The sequence below is a fragment of the Electrophorus electricus genome, chromosome 18, assembly GCF_041902795.1.
Source record: "Electrophorus electricus isolate QZ-2024a chromosome 18, ASM4190279v1, whole genome shotgun sequence".
NCBI lineage: Eukaryota > Metazoa > Chordata > Actinopteri > Gymnotiformes > Gymnotidae > Electrophorus > Electrophorus electricus.
The window spans coordinates 5,972,092-5,988,591 of record NC_137514.1 but is presented as its reverse complement, the minus strand read 5'-3'; the positions used below and the strand labels follow the sequence as shown (position 1 = coordinate 5,988,591).

At 44.6% G+C, this 16,500-nt stretch overlaps 1 protein-coding gene and 1 long non-coding RNA gene across 8 annotated transcripts; one reads left to right on the top strand and one right to left on the bottom strand.

Annotated features, from left to right (window-relative positions):
- Positions 1-568: 568 nt before the first annotated feature.
- LOC145651923 (uncharacterized) lies at positions 569-4,132 on the bottom strand. Of its 4 annotated transcripts, none has more exons than XR_014118023.1 (5): positions 3,094-4,132; positions 2,345-2,498; positions 1,911-1,985; positions 1,146-1,337; positions 569-684 (listed from the first exon to the last, which is right to left on the bottom strand). It is a non-coding gene; the product is annotated as an uncharacterized LOC145651923 (long non-coding RNA). The 4 variants fall into 4 exon arrangements; XR_014118022.1 differs by adding an exon at positions 2,590-2,665 and having other exon boundaries at positions 573-1,337; XR_014118021.1 differs by having other exon boundaries at positions 575-1,337; positions 2,590-4,132.
- A 279-nt stretch (positions 4,133-4,411) lies between these two features.
- Positions 4,412-15,357, top strand: akt3b (v-akt murine thymoma viral oncogene homolog 3b). Of its 4 annotated transcripts, none has more exons than XM_027013722.3 (15): positions 4,417-4,700; positions 6,788-7,071; positions 7,704-7,829; positions 8,441-8,552; positions 8,817-8,961; positions 9,242-9,373; positions 9,884-9,949; positions 10,036-10,104; positions 10,232-10,354; positions 10,830-10,958; positions 11,732-11,830; positions 12,040-12,155; positions 12,232-12,319; positions 12,503-12,605; positions 12,898-15,357. In XM_027013722.3, exons 2-15 carry the CDS (start codon positions 7,026-7,028, stop codon positions 12,981-12,983), a joined length of 1,440 nt encoding a protein of 479 aa, XP_026869523.1. In that variant the 5' UTR covers positions 4,417-4,700; positions 6,788-7,025; the 3' UTR covers positions 12,984-15,357. The 4 variants fall into 4 exon arrangements, with proteins under 4 accessions (XP_081556835.1, XP_026869523.1, XP_081556834.1 ...); XM_081700708.1 differs by lacking the exon at positions 4,417-4,700 and adding an exon at positions 4,833-4,851; XM_027013724.3 differs by lacking the exon at positions 4,417-4,700 and adding an exon at positions 4,845-4,981.
- Positions 15,358-16,500: the final 1,143 nt, after the last annotated feature.

Sequence of the window (16,500 nt, the reverse complement as noted above, 5' to 3'; positions counted from 1 at the left end):
TGTTTGTATGGAGCAATATCAAGGATGGGTGACAAGATTGACTGACTGAAATATACCGGAAAGATTTCATTAAAATCTTTTATGATTGCTATTTTAAAACTCTACGTAAGCCAGAACAGGTGTGACTTGTTCTGCCACATGAGGATTTTTACTGCTCAGGTAAACAGTAGCATTGTGCTTCCTGTCAGCAGGGTGAGACCTAATGGTGATGTAAACTCATGGCTTTGAACTCGAACTGTAAAATGATTCCAGTCGCCCAGATAAAGCACTTCCTCCTAGCAAACACAAGTAAGAGAGGGACGCAACCACAGAGGTGCTTAAACTAACACATTAGCAACAGGCAAAGAATTTGGAGAACTAGCCAGAAGACCCCAGGCAACCCTAAACAACATTAATGAAAGAAAGAATCAACTGATAAATCTTTTTTTTAACACACTAATAATCTGGTATCAATATGCTTTTTTTAAAGGAATTTTTTTATTATTGTTTGTTTTAAATTGGGTGGATAAACTGCTATATTGACAACAGCTAGCACAACTGCCCCGTCATTATATAATTAGTATGAAAGAAATGCAAAAACTAAGATAAATATTTGTTTTATTAAGTGTGGAACTGTTGCTGATGAGGTTGGGAAACTGGCATCATCCTGCGGTCATCAGCAGAGCAGAGGTGCAGGATGTGAGACTGGAAAGACAACATTAAAGTCAATGTCATGATCGCTCAGTGGTGGTTTTCCAGTGAACTTAAGGATCAATAACACTTGGTTTGTCTGGTGTGGGACACGTTCTACAGACACTACCAGCTTATAATATATTAATATGCCATGGTCATAGTTTTCAATAGGGAAAAAAATGGCTTTGTTTGATATACAAGCATATGTAATGATAAGTGTGTAATACATGCTGTTTTAGTCACAGTTACACATACAGTAGTACAGCACATCTTCAGGACACTGTAGTACAGTCATTCATAAGTGCATCTTAAAACATCAGCATTTGTTACCTTATTTTATGTGTAATGATTGCAATATATTCATCTTGGAGTATAATAAAAATGAGATTTAAGTCATTAGGCCTACATGTGCATGTGTGTGTGTGCGCGCGCATGTGCATGAAAGCTCTGGAGATTAAACTCCAAGAACTGACGGTATAGATGAGACTGGTGACCAAACTCTTCCTGGTATGTGGTGCGGGTTGTGGGGTGTGAGTAAGGAGTGTGTATCCCTCTCTGCGCAGGTTGACATTTCCAGGGTCAGAAGGTCAAAGCTAGGCTGGTATCGCTCCTCTTCCCTGAGGCCGTGTGACCATTGTGGCTCCTCCACAGACATCAGCCCTTGTCTGGGGGGAGAGAGTCATGTTCAGATCAGGTCTGTCTGGCTCTGCTCCTGGAGAAGTAGCCTCTTGTGCTTCATTCCTTAACACACATCAAGTCAGGGTATTCAGGAGGAAAACTTGAGCGAGGTGTGTTGGGTTGAAAACAATTCTACTGGCGCCCCCTTGTGGCCATTTGAGTATGGCAATCTATGTGACAGGGGTGGTAATGTTGGACGCGTTGTTTTTTAAGTTCTAGTCCTGGAAGGCCGCGGTGCGTTGTGTTCTGTGCTCTAACACACCTGATGCTGGCTGCTAATTATCAAGGCATTTTTGGCCTGAGCTAGAAATGGCAGTGCAGGAGCTGCAGTGAACTGCTCCGACCCTTAGCCTTCGTGTCACGGTGAACCAAGTCCTTAAAGGGGACTGGCTGGATTAAATTGTGGTGATTACAGGGTTTGTGACCTTAGCTTCTGAGCTGCCACCTAGAAAACGGCGAAAATGCAGCTAAAGTCATGGGAAGTTCTGATTCAGTAAACCAAATTATGGATTTCAGCCAAAGCCAGTGAAAAATCATGAAAGGATATGAAAATCCCTCGCCTGGAGTGGATGACCTGAATTCTCGCCAGCTGTCCCGGCTACAGTCCGAGCATGTCTGTGCCCTGCTGCGAGAGTCTGCAAAGCGACAACACCCAGCACCTTCAGCCTGGCACAGCCACCTCATTGTTGACTCATGTCACATTTATATACGTGATAAACATAATTTTCCTGTGTTCCAGTAGTAGGAGCATGTGCCAGCCACTTTGGCGTGTCTGAAAGAGCTTGCATGTTTCCGTTTGTGTCTTCATTCTCTGCAGGAAACTGCAGCCTCTATGTCCCTGAACTGTAGTCAAACCCCACCCCAACCTCCCTCAAACAATCACACACCTATGTCAGCACATTCTTGTTAGAATGGGACCATTTGAATGATGCTGAAAGGAGGGGAGGTCTACTCTCTCTCGGTTCAGGCGTGTATTGGAAGTCGCACCACTCACGTCATGGCTCCCCCTGCTGTTCCACGCTGTGGGTCAGTCCTGTGACTTTCCTTAAACTCGTGAAGCTGCAGTGCCATTCCTGGTCCTGCCATCCCGCAGTCGGCACGCTGATGGTCCACAGGGTCCGAAGCCCCAGCCCCACACCTTCCGCCCCCTGCACGTCACACAGAGCAAGTCATTCCTTTTTTTGCCATGTTAACAGAGAAAATGGATGGACATCTATGGAGGCTTGTCTGTTACCTGACCTATATGCTCTTTTTTGGAGGGGTTCCCATCAATTTCCAATGATTATCCTGTCCATCTTTGTGTGTGTGTGTGAGACTGAAGAAAAATGGTCCTGACTAAGTAAAGTGCTTTGTATGAACTACATTTTTCCTTTTTAAAAATGAAACAGCAAAAACATTTCTATATGGTGAAATTAATGGGACAGATATGTCTGGGATTAGGTTTAGAAAATGTGTGTTTCTAGAAGTGACCCATGTCCTGAAAGGTGTATAAACAAACACACTCACATGTCACATTTTATACATTAGATATTATATAATATATGTATAATATATATATATATATATATATATATAGGGAACTATATATAAACCTTACATTAACCTCAGTAACCAAACAGAAATGTTTGTGTTTTTGCTTAACAAAAACTCAAGAAAGAACCCTTTTTTGTCCTGACGAGGTTGGTTAACATTGTTTTTCTTTAATTTGTCCTGATAATGTGTGAAACACATGTGTGCACTTACCTGTATGTGAAGTAGTGAAGATGGGAGCTGTGAGTTCTGTGTGCTCTACCTGTACCCTGATCTTCTCTGTGGACATCAGTTGAATGACACAAATCCAGCAGGGTAGAGAGCTACCTAAGTTACCTGAGCTAAGAAATCTGACTCTCATTCCTTTCTTTTTTTTGTTTCTCTCTCTCTCTCTCTCTCTCTCTCTCAACCACAGTCACAGATACTTTGATACTTTCTTGTGGTTCATCTCCAACAACCAGAATGATAACTAATGCTTAGGGGATTCTCTCTAACACATAAGACACCTAGTTGTATAATACTGATGTTTTCTGAAGTCTTTGGACCTTTGCCTGTGAGAACACTTTTATAGGAGCTGTTATAGGATCTTTTATCATTCTTCTGTGCAGAGGAAATGCTTCACTTTGGGAAAGCCTAAATTTAAATTGTGCAGATTTGTCCTCTATTCGCCTGTTATTTTTCTGTTCCAATTGTAGTCCTATGCACATATATAATTGTACATTTGCTATAGTACAACCATAACTTTAGACCACTGATTTTAGATCATTACACTGCAATGTTTAAATCCTTGGAGTGTTAATTTTCAGGATTTTATATTAAATAACTGTATAAGGAGTAACTTGCGGCCCGGCAAGCCATACCCCCAGACAAACACGAGATGGCGCCATTCTGTAGCTTTATACGGTAGGACTTCACGTCTCCGTACATTATATTACTGCGTTTGGCAGACTTACGAGTTACTTAAGCGTGACTTAGAGATGCATCTTTCTGACAGTATGTGCACTCGCTAGCGAACTAAGCCCATGACCTTGGTACTGCTAACCTATTACCGCGTTCTACCTCGTCTACCCGACGTGCTGCACCACTCCATAAGTTTCATATATAAATATCTTATCTATAAATAGTTCTCTTCAGACTTGCAAGTTCGAATAAATATATTTTTGGTTTACACTAGACTAGAGCCGGCCAGAGTCGCCTGTTTTACTTCCCGCCTGTAGCCTCCGGTGAAGTTGGATAGGGGAAACGTGCATTAAAAATGAAACAAAGGGCCTAAATTTAATTGCAGCCCGTGAGAGCCCATGCATGTGGAAAAGGAGCCATGTGAGACACGTTAAACGCGTGAAGGATGCTAGCATTCATTAGGCATGCAAACTCCGCCGCACTGATTCAGGATTTCTATGCGTTGTAACGAGAGAGGGGCGGCAAACACACGCTTGGATAAAGTGATAAAGTCGGGAGGGGTGGGGTGGGTTGGGGTCGTCCGAAATCGGGCTACACGTGACGTCACGAGCTTTCCTCCGTGCCAGCGGCGCAGTGGAGACGGGGTGCGCCGCCGCCGCGCGTTCTGTCCTCGGTGGCGATATAGCATATCCAGGGTCATTCGGTTCACCGGGTAACGCCAGCGACAATGGCAGCATCACGGGCGTCCTCGCCTCCGTTTTCCTCATGACCGCCGCCGGCCTTTCCGAGAAAAAAAAAAACCAAAAAAAAAAAAAAAAAACCCAACAACATCTGCCAGTCTCGTGCGAAAGGCGCGAGCATAGAGCTGCTCGTTCCGAAGGGAGGCACCCTGCGCGTTCCCCGGTCTCGCTCCGTGGCAGGTAACGACACACGCTCCGATGCTTTTTTTTCTTCCCTTGCGTGGCGCCGCGAGGACGTGTCGGCGGGAGAGCGCGGTCGTGCGGTCGTCCGAGCGCGGGGCCCGCTCTCGCGCCGCTAGCCGCGCGGCTAGCTGGCTCGCGAAGCGCGTCTGTAAGTTGGGATGCGAGCGCGTGTGCTCATTGATGCTTCAGTGGTGAGGTTCGGCCTGGACGAAAATTGTGAGATTCGCGGCCTCGGCACGACGCTGCTGCCTCCAATGTGCACACATTTGCTTTTTGGGGTTTGTTTGGTTATTTTTTGTTGTTTGCACCAAATAAGACTAAAATCGTTGTCTTAGTCCTCCATTTTGATTGTAATGAGCTGCGAATGAAACAAAACGCACATATGTTCACGCTACGCGTGTTTATTTGTTTATCGTTTTTGTGAGGCAGGCCTGCACGCTCCTGTTCCTCACGTCCCATAAATGAGGAGATGTGTCCGCAGACATTTTTCCAGGTTAATGCAGCCGCATGCTATTGCTAACCGGTCAGCGTCCCTCCTGTTTTACAGCGTTGCGGTGGCGGCCCTATATTATATAACTGCAGCCTAAACGATACTACACGCCCTGGGAAGGAAAACTGTTTCATGGTTTGTTTTTACCCCGCCGGAGCTCCGCCGGCCACTTAATTAATGACTAATGGTTTTCAGGGGAGATCGAAATGGCGAAAGATTAACAGGGTTGTGATGACAAACCCAGCATCGGAGTCTGTACCAGAGGAATGGTCGTAGCGTCAGCCATTGTTTTTGTTGACATAGGATAGGTTTGTTGGTTTTTATGTTAAAACTCGTTATTTTGACTGGCAACGAGGAACAGTTATGTAACTTGAAAATCAGAAGACGTAAAATTAATGGCCAAAGAAAATATCAGTGCGTGTTTTTAAAAGGACGTAAGGGTGGCAATAATGTGTTTTGGTAGTGCATTAGACATGTGTTGGTCAGGTTTGGTCACTGTTGTGTTTTGGTAGTGAGTTAGACCTGTGTTGGTCAGGTTTGGTCACTGTTGTGTTTTGATAGTTAGTTAGACCTGTGTTGGTCATTGTGTTCTGGTTTGGTGCTGCACAGTGGTCCAGACAACAGCTATGCAGCATGGTGCCAAAATGATCCAGCCAGTGGTTAATTGTGTAAGTAATCATTTGAATCCTGTGATAGCTGAGTGTCTGTCTGGAACACTCCTCTGAAACAGCTGCTGAGATCTGAATGACACTTGGAGGTGCAATCACTTGGTTTTCCTGTCCTCTGAAGGCCTTAATGTTGCCGTGTTTGCATTTGCTTTCTACAAGGCTGTCGTCTATTTATGCTTGTGTTGGTTTCAACTGTCATAGGTAGTTTACTAGTAAAGAGGGAAGAAGAATGTGTGTATGATGATGAGAACCTGGGGACTGATTTATAGTGTAGACACTGGCGTCCTCATGGAAAAACAACCGTTAGCTTGACTTGTATGTCTGTTGGCGCGTAGTGCAGTGTAGCGTCAGGGCAGGCAGTAACGTGGGAACCGCGTTTTTTAAACAGGCAGGACGGGCCCTGGGCTTTGGCTCTAAGGATGTGGAGCGTAAAAACCCATCCTGATTACTCACAGATCATCAGTCTTTGTTGCTTAATGTGCACCATGGTTATGTGATTCCTGCTACTTGCGCTCTGAACAGCTGATCAGAAATCTGTCAGATATGTAGACTGGGAGATTGCTTGATCTGGTTGCTTTTCCAAACAAAGGTTAAGCTCAAATGCAGTAAGTGCTTAGATGCAAGGGTTTTGGCAACTCCAGTACAGAAGGTGCACAGGAATAAATGATCCAGCCTTTTCAGATCTATGTCAGACCACAGCTGCTCTTGGGTCAGTGGGCCAGGGTAAAATGTCTGCTGATTCCCAGTAGCAGAGAGAGAGAGAGGAAGAGTGTGTGAGGAGACTGCTGGAACTGGGGTGGGGTGGGAAACTCGCTCTGGAGCTTAACAATGACTTAATTTCTCATGCAAACTCTGTGTGCGTGCGCGTGCATTCATGTTCAAAAATGTTTTTTCTTTCTTTCTTTCTTTTTTTTGCTTCCTTCCAGGCTGAGTCACCGCTGGGGTGTCTGAAGGATCGAGAGAGACACGTGGAGAAGCACTGAAGGAAGGAGTTGAGGCCGGGCTGTAACGCGCTGCCTTACAGAGTAAGAGAGACGAGGACGGTGGGAAAGAAAACCGAGAGAGCGCGAGCAGTGGCAGGGACCGAGCAACCCGCTGCAAGAGGCACAGCACTGGGCTAAGACCTGACCCCCTGACCCCCTGAATCCTGATCTGGGGTTCAACATGAATGACCAGAACGTGGTGAAAGAAGGATGGGTTCAGAAGAGAGGTGAGCAAGAGAAACCCGAACCGCACGCCTGCGTTCCTTAACATTTGTCAGTATGAACCGCCGTCCTGATGTGAAATGCGTCCCAGCACGCGCCTGTGCATGTCGTACAGCAGTGCGCTTAGCGGTTTATCAAGTTCTAAAGAAAAGTGCACATGTGCTGGTGGACATTATTAAAATTTGTTGCTTTTTAATAAGCAAATGGGTTAAAACTCCAGCCGAGTGTCTCTTTATGTGCATGTGGTAACCTAAAATCCAGGCAGAAATAAACTGCGGCAAATGGGATTAGGATTAAGGTTAGGCTGTTTCATATCATATAATGATGTTTTATATGTTTTTAAAAAACCCTGCTGTTTCATGAGGAATTGTAGACACACGTGCACATGCGCATGAGTGCTCCCGTGCTTATGTGTACATGTGCACATGTGCACATGTGCATTTGCGTGTGAGTGAGTTCAGGACTTCCTCTCTATCGGACCTCCAGTAGAGTACATGAAGTGTGTGTGTGTGAGAGAGAGAGAGAGCCGACTCCTTTCTCTCTTGCCCAGGAGAGTACATAAATAACTGTGTGTGTGTGTGTGTGAGAGAGAGAGAGCGAGAGATCTGACTCCTCCCCCTCTCTCTGTCTCCTACAGGAGAGTATATAAAGAACTGGAGGCCCCGGTACTTCCTCTTAAAGACTGACGGCTCCTTCATCGGCTATAAGGAGAAGCCCCAGGATGCAGACTTTGCCTACCCCCTCAACAACTTCTCTGTGGCCAGTGAGCATCCCTCCTTCATCTCTCTGTCCTTCATCCCTCCATCTCTCTTTCCATCTCTGTCCTTCATCCTCCATCTCTCTGTCCTTCGCTACCTCTTTCTCACCTCCTCCCTCTTTTTTTACCCACTCACCCATAAAATGGAATGGAAGCTTTTGAAGTTTTCCAGTTCCAAATTTGTTTTCGTTCTTCACAATGTTTTGTGGAAGACTGAGCAGAGTGTAGCCTTGTATTCCTCTTTGGACATGATTGGACACACCATGATGAGGTCTGATCAATGTTCTATTGGTTTAGACCTGCTGTGCTCAGAGCAGGCTGACTCAACAATCCTACACACTCGCTCACACTAGCTTCACTTTCTCTACAACATGAGTCATGGTTACAGTTTGGGACAGTGACGGTTGTAATGCCTCAGACACTTGGCTTTACTGCTTAGACTGGTGACCGTTGTAGTCCAAACAACAAATACCTCACAGTATAGTTCAGGATGGTGGCAGTGCAAGGAGCAGCCTCAGACCAAACAACAAATGCCTCACATTGCACTGCGAGTACACATCAGATATTTTACATATTTCTATCTTGATGCCACCTTAAACCCCCCCCCCCCCCCACAGAGTGCCAGCTGATGAAGACAGAGAGGCCAAAGCCCAATACCTTCATCATCAGGTGTTTGCAGTGGACCACTGTGATAGAGCGCACGTTCCATGTGGACACGCCCGAGGAGCGGTGAGCATGCCATGACGTCAGTGCCCCTAACACACAACACGCACCCGATGGTGGCAGGGGTTAGCACGGTGTAAATGCACTACAGAACAGCGAGGGCACACTCCAGAACTGAGACAGGAGAACACTTTAGCATTTGATTAGTGTAAATATAGCAGATAACTGTGTACTGCTTAGCAACAACAGCATCAGTCAGAGTGTGTAGAAGCTGAGCACTGGGAGAACCCTTCCGCAGTCCTGAATGCACTTCTGTCGCCGTGGTAACAGGGACGAATGGGTAGAGGCCATCCAGATGGTGGCGGATAAGCTTGCCAAACAGGAAGAAGAAGGAATCCTGTGTAGCCCCACCTCCCAGATCGAGATCGTCAACGAGGAGGAGATGGACACATCCATCAGTCACCATAAACGAAAGGTAACCAGAGGCCTCCTCTAGGCTCACCTTGCAGAGTACCAAGAGACTCTTCCTCAGCAAAGGCGGCTAGTCCGGGTCCTCTCCAGGACCTTCTTCCAGCCGGCTGGATTTACTGGTTAGCTCAAGCCAGCAGGCAGAAATAATTAGCAGAAAAACAAAACGACTGATGCAAAACCACGGCGGAATGTTTTCTTATGGAACCTGATCTTCGACCCCTCTGGATCCCCGTGCGCTCTGGTTTTAAAATGGCCTCTCTCATGTCTTTCCTTCTTCCCACCAGACAATGAATGACTTTGACTATCTGAAACTGCTGGGCAAAGGCACGTTTGGGAAGGTGATTCTGGTTAAGGAGAAGGCCAGTGGGACCTATTACGCAATGAAGATCCTGAAAAAGGAGGTCATTATCGCCAAGGTGAGGGAGCACCTACACCACCCAGACTGGAACTCCTGGAACTAAGATCCAAGATTCCAGCTTGGTGGTGGTAACCGAGTCCTGTTATTGGGCTGAGATTTCCTGCCCCTGTGGGGTGTTCCACAGCACAGGGTATCTGACTATCCAGGTGATGTAAGACAACGGTGAGGACTGCACAGTAGGAATGGCCCTTGCCTCCTCTCCGACTGGACAGTCTTGACTTGTGGCATTAGTGAGGATTCCTCCCTAGCTGAATGCCTTTGGCCCAAATCAAGACTTCCACAGGAGAAGAGTTGAAGGACATTTCTGCTGGACAGTCTTGACACTTGGCTTAAGTTAACTGGGGAACACTGCAGTCCTGCTTGTAACGGTCTGTTCTAGAAACCCCCAGTCTTCAACCATCTCTTCACGCTGCCTGAGACCAGTATCCCATTCTCACTCACACTGTCTCTCTCTCTCTCTCTCTCTCTCTCCCCCCCCCCCTTTCTTAATTGCTTTAACTCCTTTTAGGATGAGGTGGCCCACACGCTGACTGAGAGTAGAGTATTAAAGAACACTAGGCATCCGTTTTTAACAGTGAGTATTGTGTAAAATAAACCCGCTCCTCCCAACACCAATATCCCTGTCTTAGTTGAAACCTGCTCTTCCCCCTTTCTCCTCAGTCGCTGAAGTATTCCTTTCAGACTAAGGATCGCTTGTGTTTTGTCATGGAGTACGTAAACGGCGGCGAGGTAAGACACATGGTTTGTTTGGCCTGCACCATGAGCGGCGTTCAGTGAAGCGTGCTGGCACAGCAGTGCTGTCTCTGGTTGATTTTTTGTTGTTGTTGTTGTTGTTCATTTATTTAATTTGTCGCAGCTGTTTTTCCATTTGTCGAGAGAGCGTGTGTTTTCGGAAGACCGGACACGTTTCTATGGTGCTGAGATCGTCTCTGCACTGGACTACTTGCACTCTGCTAAGATTGTTTACCGTGATCTGAAGGTAAACAAAAACACCACCCACTTGTACGTTTTGTTGACAGATCAGCATTTGGCTTGGAGAAAATAAAAACATGTTTTCTAGAGCTGCTGGGTATAGTCGTGTTCACCATGACTCACCCTGCAATCTGCTGAATGTAACTTTAAGACTAACTGGAAGTCTTCATCATGCTAATGACGTCAGCTTAAAGATGCGGTCTGCAGTTTCGAAACAGCCCTCCTGGGTGCTGGAGTAACAGTCCCTCCTTTTAAAGAGAGCCTTGTTGACATTATAAACAGTAAACATACAAGATGTAAGCATATTGGACACAGTGGTTTTTATTTGCTGATGTCCTGGAAGGTTTGTACTATACAGAAAAGTGTGTGTGTGTGTGTGTGTGTGTGTGTGTGTGTGTGTGTGTGTGTGTGTGTGTGTGTGTGTGTGTGTGTGTGTGTGTGTGTGTGTGTGTGTGTGTGTGTGTGTGTGTGTGTGTGTGTAGCTGGAGAACCTGATGCTGGACAAGGATGGGCACATTAAGATCACAGACTTTGGCCTGTGTAAGGAGGGCATCACTGACGCTGCCACCATGAAGACGTTCTGTGGCACCCCGGAGTACCTGGCACCCGAGGTCCCGTACCCATAACCGCAGCAACGCCACTAAACACTTGGCCCTGCTGTAGATGCGGGCCGTCTGTCCGCTTTGTGTTTGACTTTTGTGGGTGATGTCATCACGCCCTGACATCATCCCTGTATGTGACGCGTGCAGCCATCCAGGTCAGAACCATCCACAGTGACGCGTGTGACTCACAGGATGATCGCGTTGTACATGTGCGTGTATGACGGCGCGCGTCAGGGTACTGAGACTGAACGGCATTAGTGCGCCGCACTGAAAAATTAATTGTCGTGTAAAGGTCACGTACATGGAAGTTCTGACCAAAATGAATAAACCATGGCTGTATTCATGAATAATGAAGTAGGTGGCAGAGGAGAACCGAATTCTTTTACCTGTGACCTGCACCTGTGTCTGCTCATTCATCACTATAGTAGAGTTCACTGCTGTACTAGATAGGCCTGAGAACACAGCATGTTGGGGAGTAATGTATTAGAGGAAAGCGTTATGGCAATGACGATTACTATACAGGTTCTGGAGCATTATGCAAGCACTCTTTATTTGTTTATGTACTGAAGGGTTTCAGTAACCGATTCTATTCGATTACACTAATTACTGCTGAGTTTTCCGCCATCAGTGTAGGCTACTGTACTGACTGGGGGGTTAGTAAGGTGGTTATTGTACTGACTGCCTGCTAACAGCTAGAACACACAAGCCGTTGCATTATTGCGTTCTAGCATGTTGTTTAGGTGCTGGCCACCTGTGAGTTGAGTGTATTCATGATTGATCAGGTGTTGGAGGATAACGACTACGGCCGGGCAGTGGACTGGTGGGGGCTGGGCGTGGTCATGTACGAGATGATGTGTGGTCGCCTCCCCTTTTATAATCAGGTATGTGTGTGTGAGAGGCTGTCTGTGTGCGTGCTCAATTGCAGCTGTTATGCTTACGTTAAGTAGGTCATGCATGTTAGGATAGCAATGTTTTTTGCATTTGTATGTTTTTGGTCTTTTGTGTACTTTACCTTTATGATGATGGTGTGTATGTCTATATATTTAGCTACCAATCAGGTCATTACTCCTCGCCGTGTATGTGTCTGCAGGACCACGAGAAGCTGTTTGAGTTGATTCTTATGGAGGAAATCAAATTTCCCAGGACCCTCTCCGCAGATGCCAAGTCTCTGCTCTCCGGACTGCTCATCAAAGACCCTAACAAGAGGTGAGTGGGTGAGTTGGGTGAGTGTATGTGCGCTTGCATGCCTGCTAATTGCAAACCTTTCCTAATCCCTGTGTAGACTGGGAGGAGGCCCAGACGACGCGAAGGAGATCATGAGACACAGTTTCTTTTCTACACTGGACTGGCAGGACGTGTATGACAAAAAGGTAACAGACCATCTACACCCACTGAGGGGACCCCATGGAGGTGTGTGTGTGTGGGGGGGGGTGTGGGGTGCAGACTGCAGACTGCACACGCTCAGCAGCCCTGTGGAGGTTCACTGTTGATAAGACGACTGATTGTGTCTCCCTTGTGTCTCCCTTCTTCCTTTTCCCTCTTTCTCACTGTAGCTGGTCCCCCCGTTTATGCCCCAGGTGACATCTGAGACGGACACCAGGTATTTTGACGAGGAATTCACAGCCCAGACCATCACAATCACCCCTCCCGAGAAGTGTGAGTTCAAACCCGACCTGTATGTCAGCCCATCTTGGTCAGAAAAACCCAACCTTCTCAGTTTGTACTCATCTGTTCTACGACCTAGAAGGCATTGTCTGTCTTGATGTTTTTGTTTTTTTAATGAGGTATTTTTATACACAAAATCAGAAACAAACACCAGTAAATGGGTAAACAATTGATTTTTTGAGCGTTAAAATGTTTTTATATAAGAAATAATAGATATTATCAAGCTGTAGATGTAATTTCCCTCATTTCCTGAAGTCACTTCCTCTCTGTGTCTCCTCTGCAGTTGATGAGGATGGAATGGACTCAGCTGATAGTGAAAGGAGACCACATTTCCCACAATTCTCTTATTCAGCCAGCGGGAGAGAGTGAGCTCGTTTAAAGGCGCCAGCATTCAGCTGAGGCCATTTAAGGAACTTGCGTAGCCATGCTAGGAGAAGTCTGCCCTCGTTAAACACCCCCTCCTCTTTTCTCTCTGATTACTTATCGACTTTGAGAAGTTGTTTTGTTCTTTCATTGTTTTTGTTGTTCCATTTTTGTTGTGGGACTTTAAAAAGGGGTTTTGCACAGTTGGGTTGGACTGAACCTAGTCAACCCACATAAAAAAAGTCTCGTTCGTTTTCAGCATTGTTGTGGTTTACAGAAGGTTGTTTTGGTTTTGGTTGTTTTGTTTTGTGCATTAAATTATATCCATCAGTATTACCATTGACTTGACCTAAAGTTTTATTTTGGTGCTTTTATTTGTTTGATTTTTTTTTTTTTTTTTGGCTTTTTTTTTTTTTTTTTTTTTGGGTTTGTTTTTGTTTGTATGTTTTGATTGTTTTGAAAGAGCCATTTTGGGGAACAATACCAAAACATGTTGCCTTATGTGTGTAGTTCTTAAGTGTCAGCCAAACACTAAGACCAACAGACAGACAGGTGTGCGTGCAGGGTTAGCAGACAGACAGGTGTGTGTGCAGGGTTAGCAGCAGTGGCAGTAGACCGACCCAACAGGCTCACAAACTTGTCCCAGTTTACCTTTATATGTTCCTGTACAGCACGCACCTTCCACCCAAAACGTACAAACCAACAGGTGCAAGATAGAAATGAGAAGAACACAAATCTTTTTTTTTTTTTTTTTTTTTTTTTTTTTTTTTTTTTTTTTTCTCCGTGATTTGTTTTCATTCCGCTATAAAGATCTGATTTGTAGGTGGAGACCAGTGCGAAACTGCCGATTACTGTTAACCTCACCTGAGAACCTCAGTGAGGCAAACCACTTTAACCACAGGACAACTCCACCCGGAAATCTTGACTTGACAGACCACTGTGTGCTCTCCAGACAGAGAATGTGGAAAGTGTGTCTGTGAGATGTACATCTGGGTAACTTTGCCCCTACCACACAACTCGGCTACAAGCCTTCTGTGTATAAAGTAATAGTGCTAACCTGAGGCCAGTTTTCACCTCTCATGCCATAATGAAGACGACACATAGACAGAAAGGTAAACTTATTCAGGTCCCTCTTCTACGATAGTTCACGAGTGCCAGACTTGGTTCTGTGTCTTAACACCATTAATCTCAGAGAAGGTCTAGACTCTGCCTGTGAAATTAGATTAATTAGTTCTTTAGGACACCGTGGGTGAAAGCTGGTCACAGGTAACCACAGCCCTCTGCAGGGAAGAGTTTATAATCAACAATACACTCCTTTTTCACAACGTAATACAGACGTAATTGTTGGGAGCGAGGATATAACAATACACATCTGTCTCTCTATTGGTTTTTTTTGGTTTGTTTTTCCAGCATTATCGAGTTCTGCCTAGCTGTAGAAAATGTTTAATGAACGTGTGACATCGGCAGTATGTGGAAATCAGTAACCCCGTCAGATCACATTACCCTTTGAGCAACTGAGCCATGCAGTGTCCACGTGACATGATCCCTGCTCCACGTCTGTGTAGGCGAGTGGGCGTTACGGTTCACTGTAAGCCCCGCCCCAAATCTTCACCTCCACTCCCCCAGCAACGTCCCGCTCTCCACTAGGCTGCAGTGTCTGTGTGATGTATATATGCAATGCCTTCCTTTCGTTATTCGTCACAGCTGAACAGAAAAAATTGTGTGACAGGTGTTGTGCGACTGTACTTAATTGTTGGATGATTAAAAAAAAAAAAGTACATGAAGGAAGAAAATGTTAAATTAGCTACTGCAAATGACAAACTAAAACGAGGGAGCGTTCCATAGGGACGAGTTGCCATGGTTACACGCCCCTCCTTACAAGTTCCAAGCGTTCTGAACCTTTTCGAATCCGCAGAATTCATCGTCACAATGACGTGTGTTCGTACGTTAAAGTTCCAGCCCATTTTCTCGCTGTGAGATACTGGTTTCGCTAACAATTCTACATCAGGTTTTCTAATGTTGTTATTATGAGAGATTTTTTTCCAGTGTATTTTTGTACCATAATTGTAATTGTTTTATTTATTTAGGTTGTTTTTTTTTTGTTTGTTTGTTTTTTACTTAATTACTTTTTGCTTATGGCCATGTTACCCTGGCTTGTTCCTGTGAGAACGCGTCTCTCCGGTAGAAGGATAACGTTGGACGCATTGCGGAATTTGTTTTTTTGTTTGTTTGATTCGTTTTTTTCCCTTCGGTTCAAATCCTCTTTAGTTGTTTGCCTGTTTTTGTTTTCACACCAAAACATTGCGGCAGGTGTCCAGTAGAGGGCTTGCCTTGTTTTTTGGTAGTATTTATTTTAAGTTATAATAAAATTTTAAAAATGTCTGCTGCGTCGAAACATTTAATTGTGTTTATATTCAACTATAAAGTTAACAGGAGCATTGGGCCTTAAGAACATTTTCGCATCCTTATCCAAAATCTGCCATTGTAGTCAATTTATAGATCTGTGCCACCACGTAAAGTTCAGTAAGTTCACTAGTTTGTAAATTACCTTTACACAGTGCCATTCTTACAAGTGCGATGCTCACGAGAGTTGTGAATTACAATATTTGACGCCCCGTGCAATATTACGGCTAAGCATCCTGTCCATTTTGTCTGGAAGTGTCATTCATAACACCGTCTACGTGTAGGCCAAACTAAAAAATTACAAATTACTTCAGGTGGTAAGACAAATGCCTTTATTTTATTTTTTTCCAAATTAACAAATCAGATGAACACAATTTCTTTAAGTCGCATCAACTTAATTATGTTATTGCTTTCGAATCAGCAGTGTGTATTAATGTGACTTGAATTTAAGGAAAGTCAGGTTAAAGTCTCCAATTTTTCCAACTCAATGACATGGTTTATTCAAAAGTAAAATACTTTTTTTTGCACCCTAATAGTAAGGTTTCAGGAAAAGCGGATTTTGTTCTAACCCCAGTGAGTCATTTTAGTGAGTCATTTCAGTTTCTTAAATCTGATTAAAATGATGTCCCAACAACTAAAATTTAAAGTTAGCGAGAAAAAACCCAGTCAAATCTAATGTTTTTATACTTTATTGTGTAAATGTAAAACTTCAGTCACCAACACGGCTTTTGGACCAAAACATGCATAACGTACATAAAATTCTGCATCATCATATGTCCTTAAGCAAATATGCACAGAATTCCTAAAGGTATTAAAACCAAACAGCATTTTTGTCCAACTGTGGATTTAATAAGTCAGCAAAGTGCAAAGTAGTCATTTTCACGCATGTCTTTCAATTCCTAAAGAAGATATGGTTTGATTTTTTTTTTTAATAAAAAGATTAGAATTAATAAATCGTGTTCACCAAAGGTGAATGTCTAAGACGTGATAAGATGGAAGGGAAGACAGCCGGTATATGTCATGTCGCACTTTCGTGCGCTCCGAGGACGGTGCCCTGGAGAGCGACTCACGGTGTCATCACTGGCTGTCAAACGACGTGATGAACACGTTTTCATCGAGG

Excerpts from the sequence above, each read along its gene's own strand:
- akt3b (XM_027013722.3), top strand. The coding sequence starts at position 7,026 with ATGAATGACCAGAACGTGGTGAAAGAAGGATGGGTTCAGAAGAGAG. Across the intron at positions 10,105-10,231 it reads AGTACGTAAACGGCGGCGAG|CTGTTTTTCCATTTGTCGAG; the intron begins GTAAGACACATG and ends AATTTGTCGCAG. Across the intron at positions 12,606-12,897 it reads AATCACCCCTCCCGAGAAGT|TTGATGAGGATGGAATGGAC; the intron begins GTGAGTTCAAAC and ends TCTCCTCTGCAG.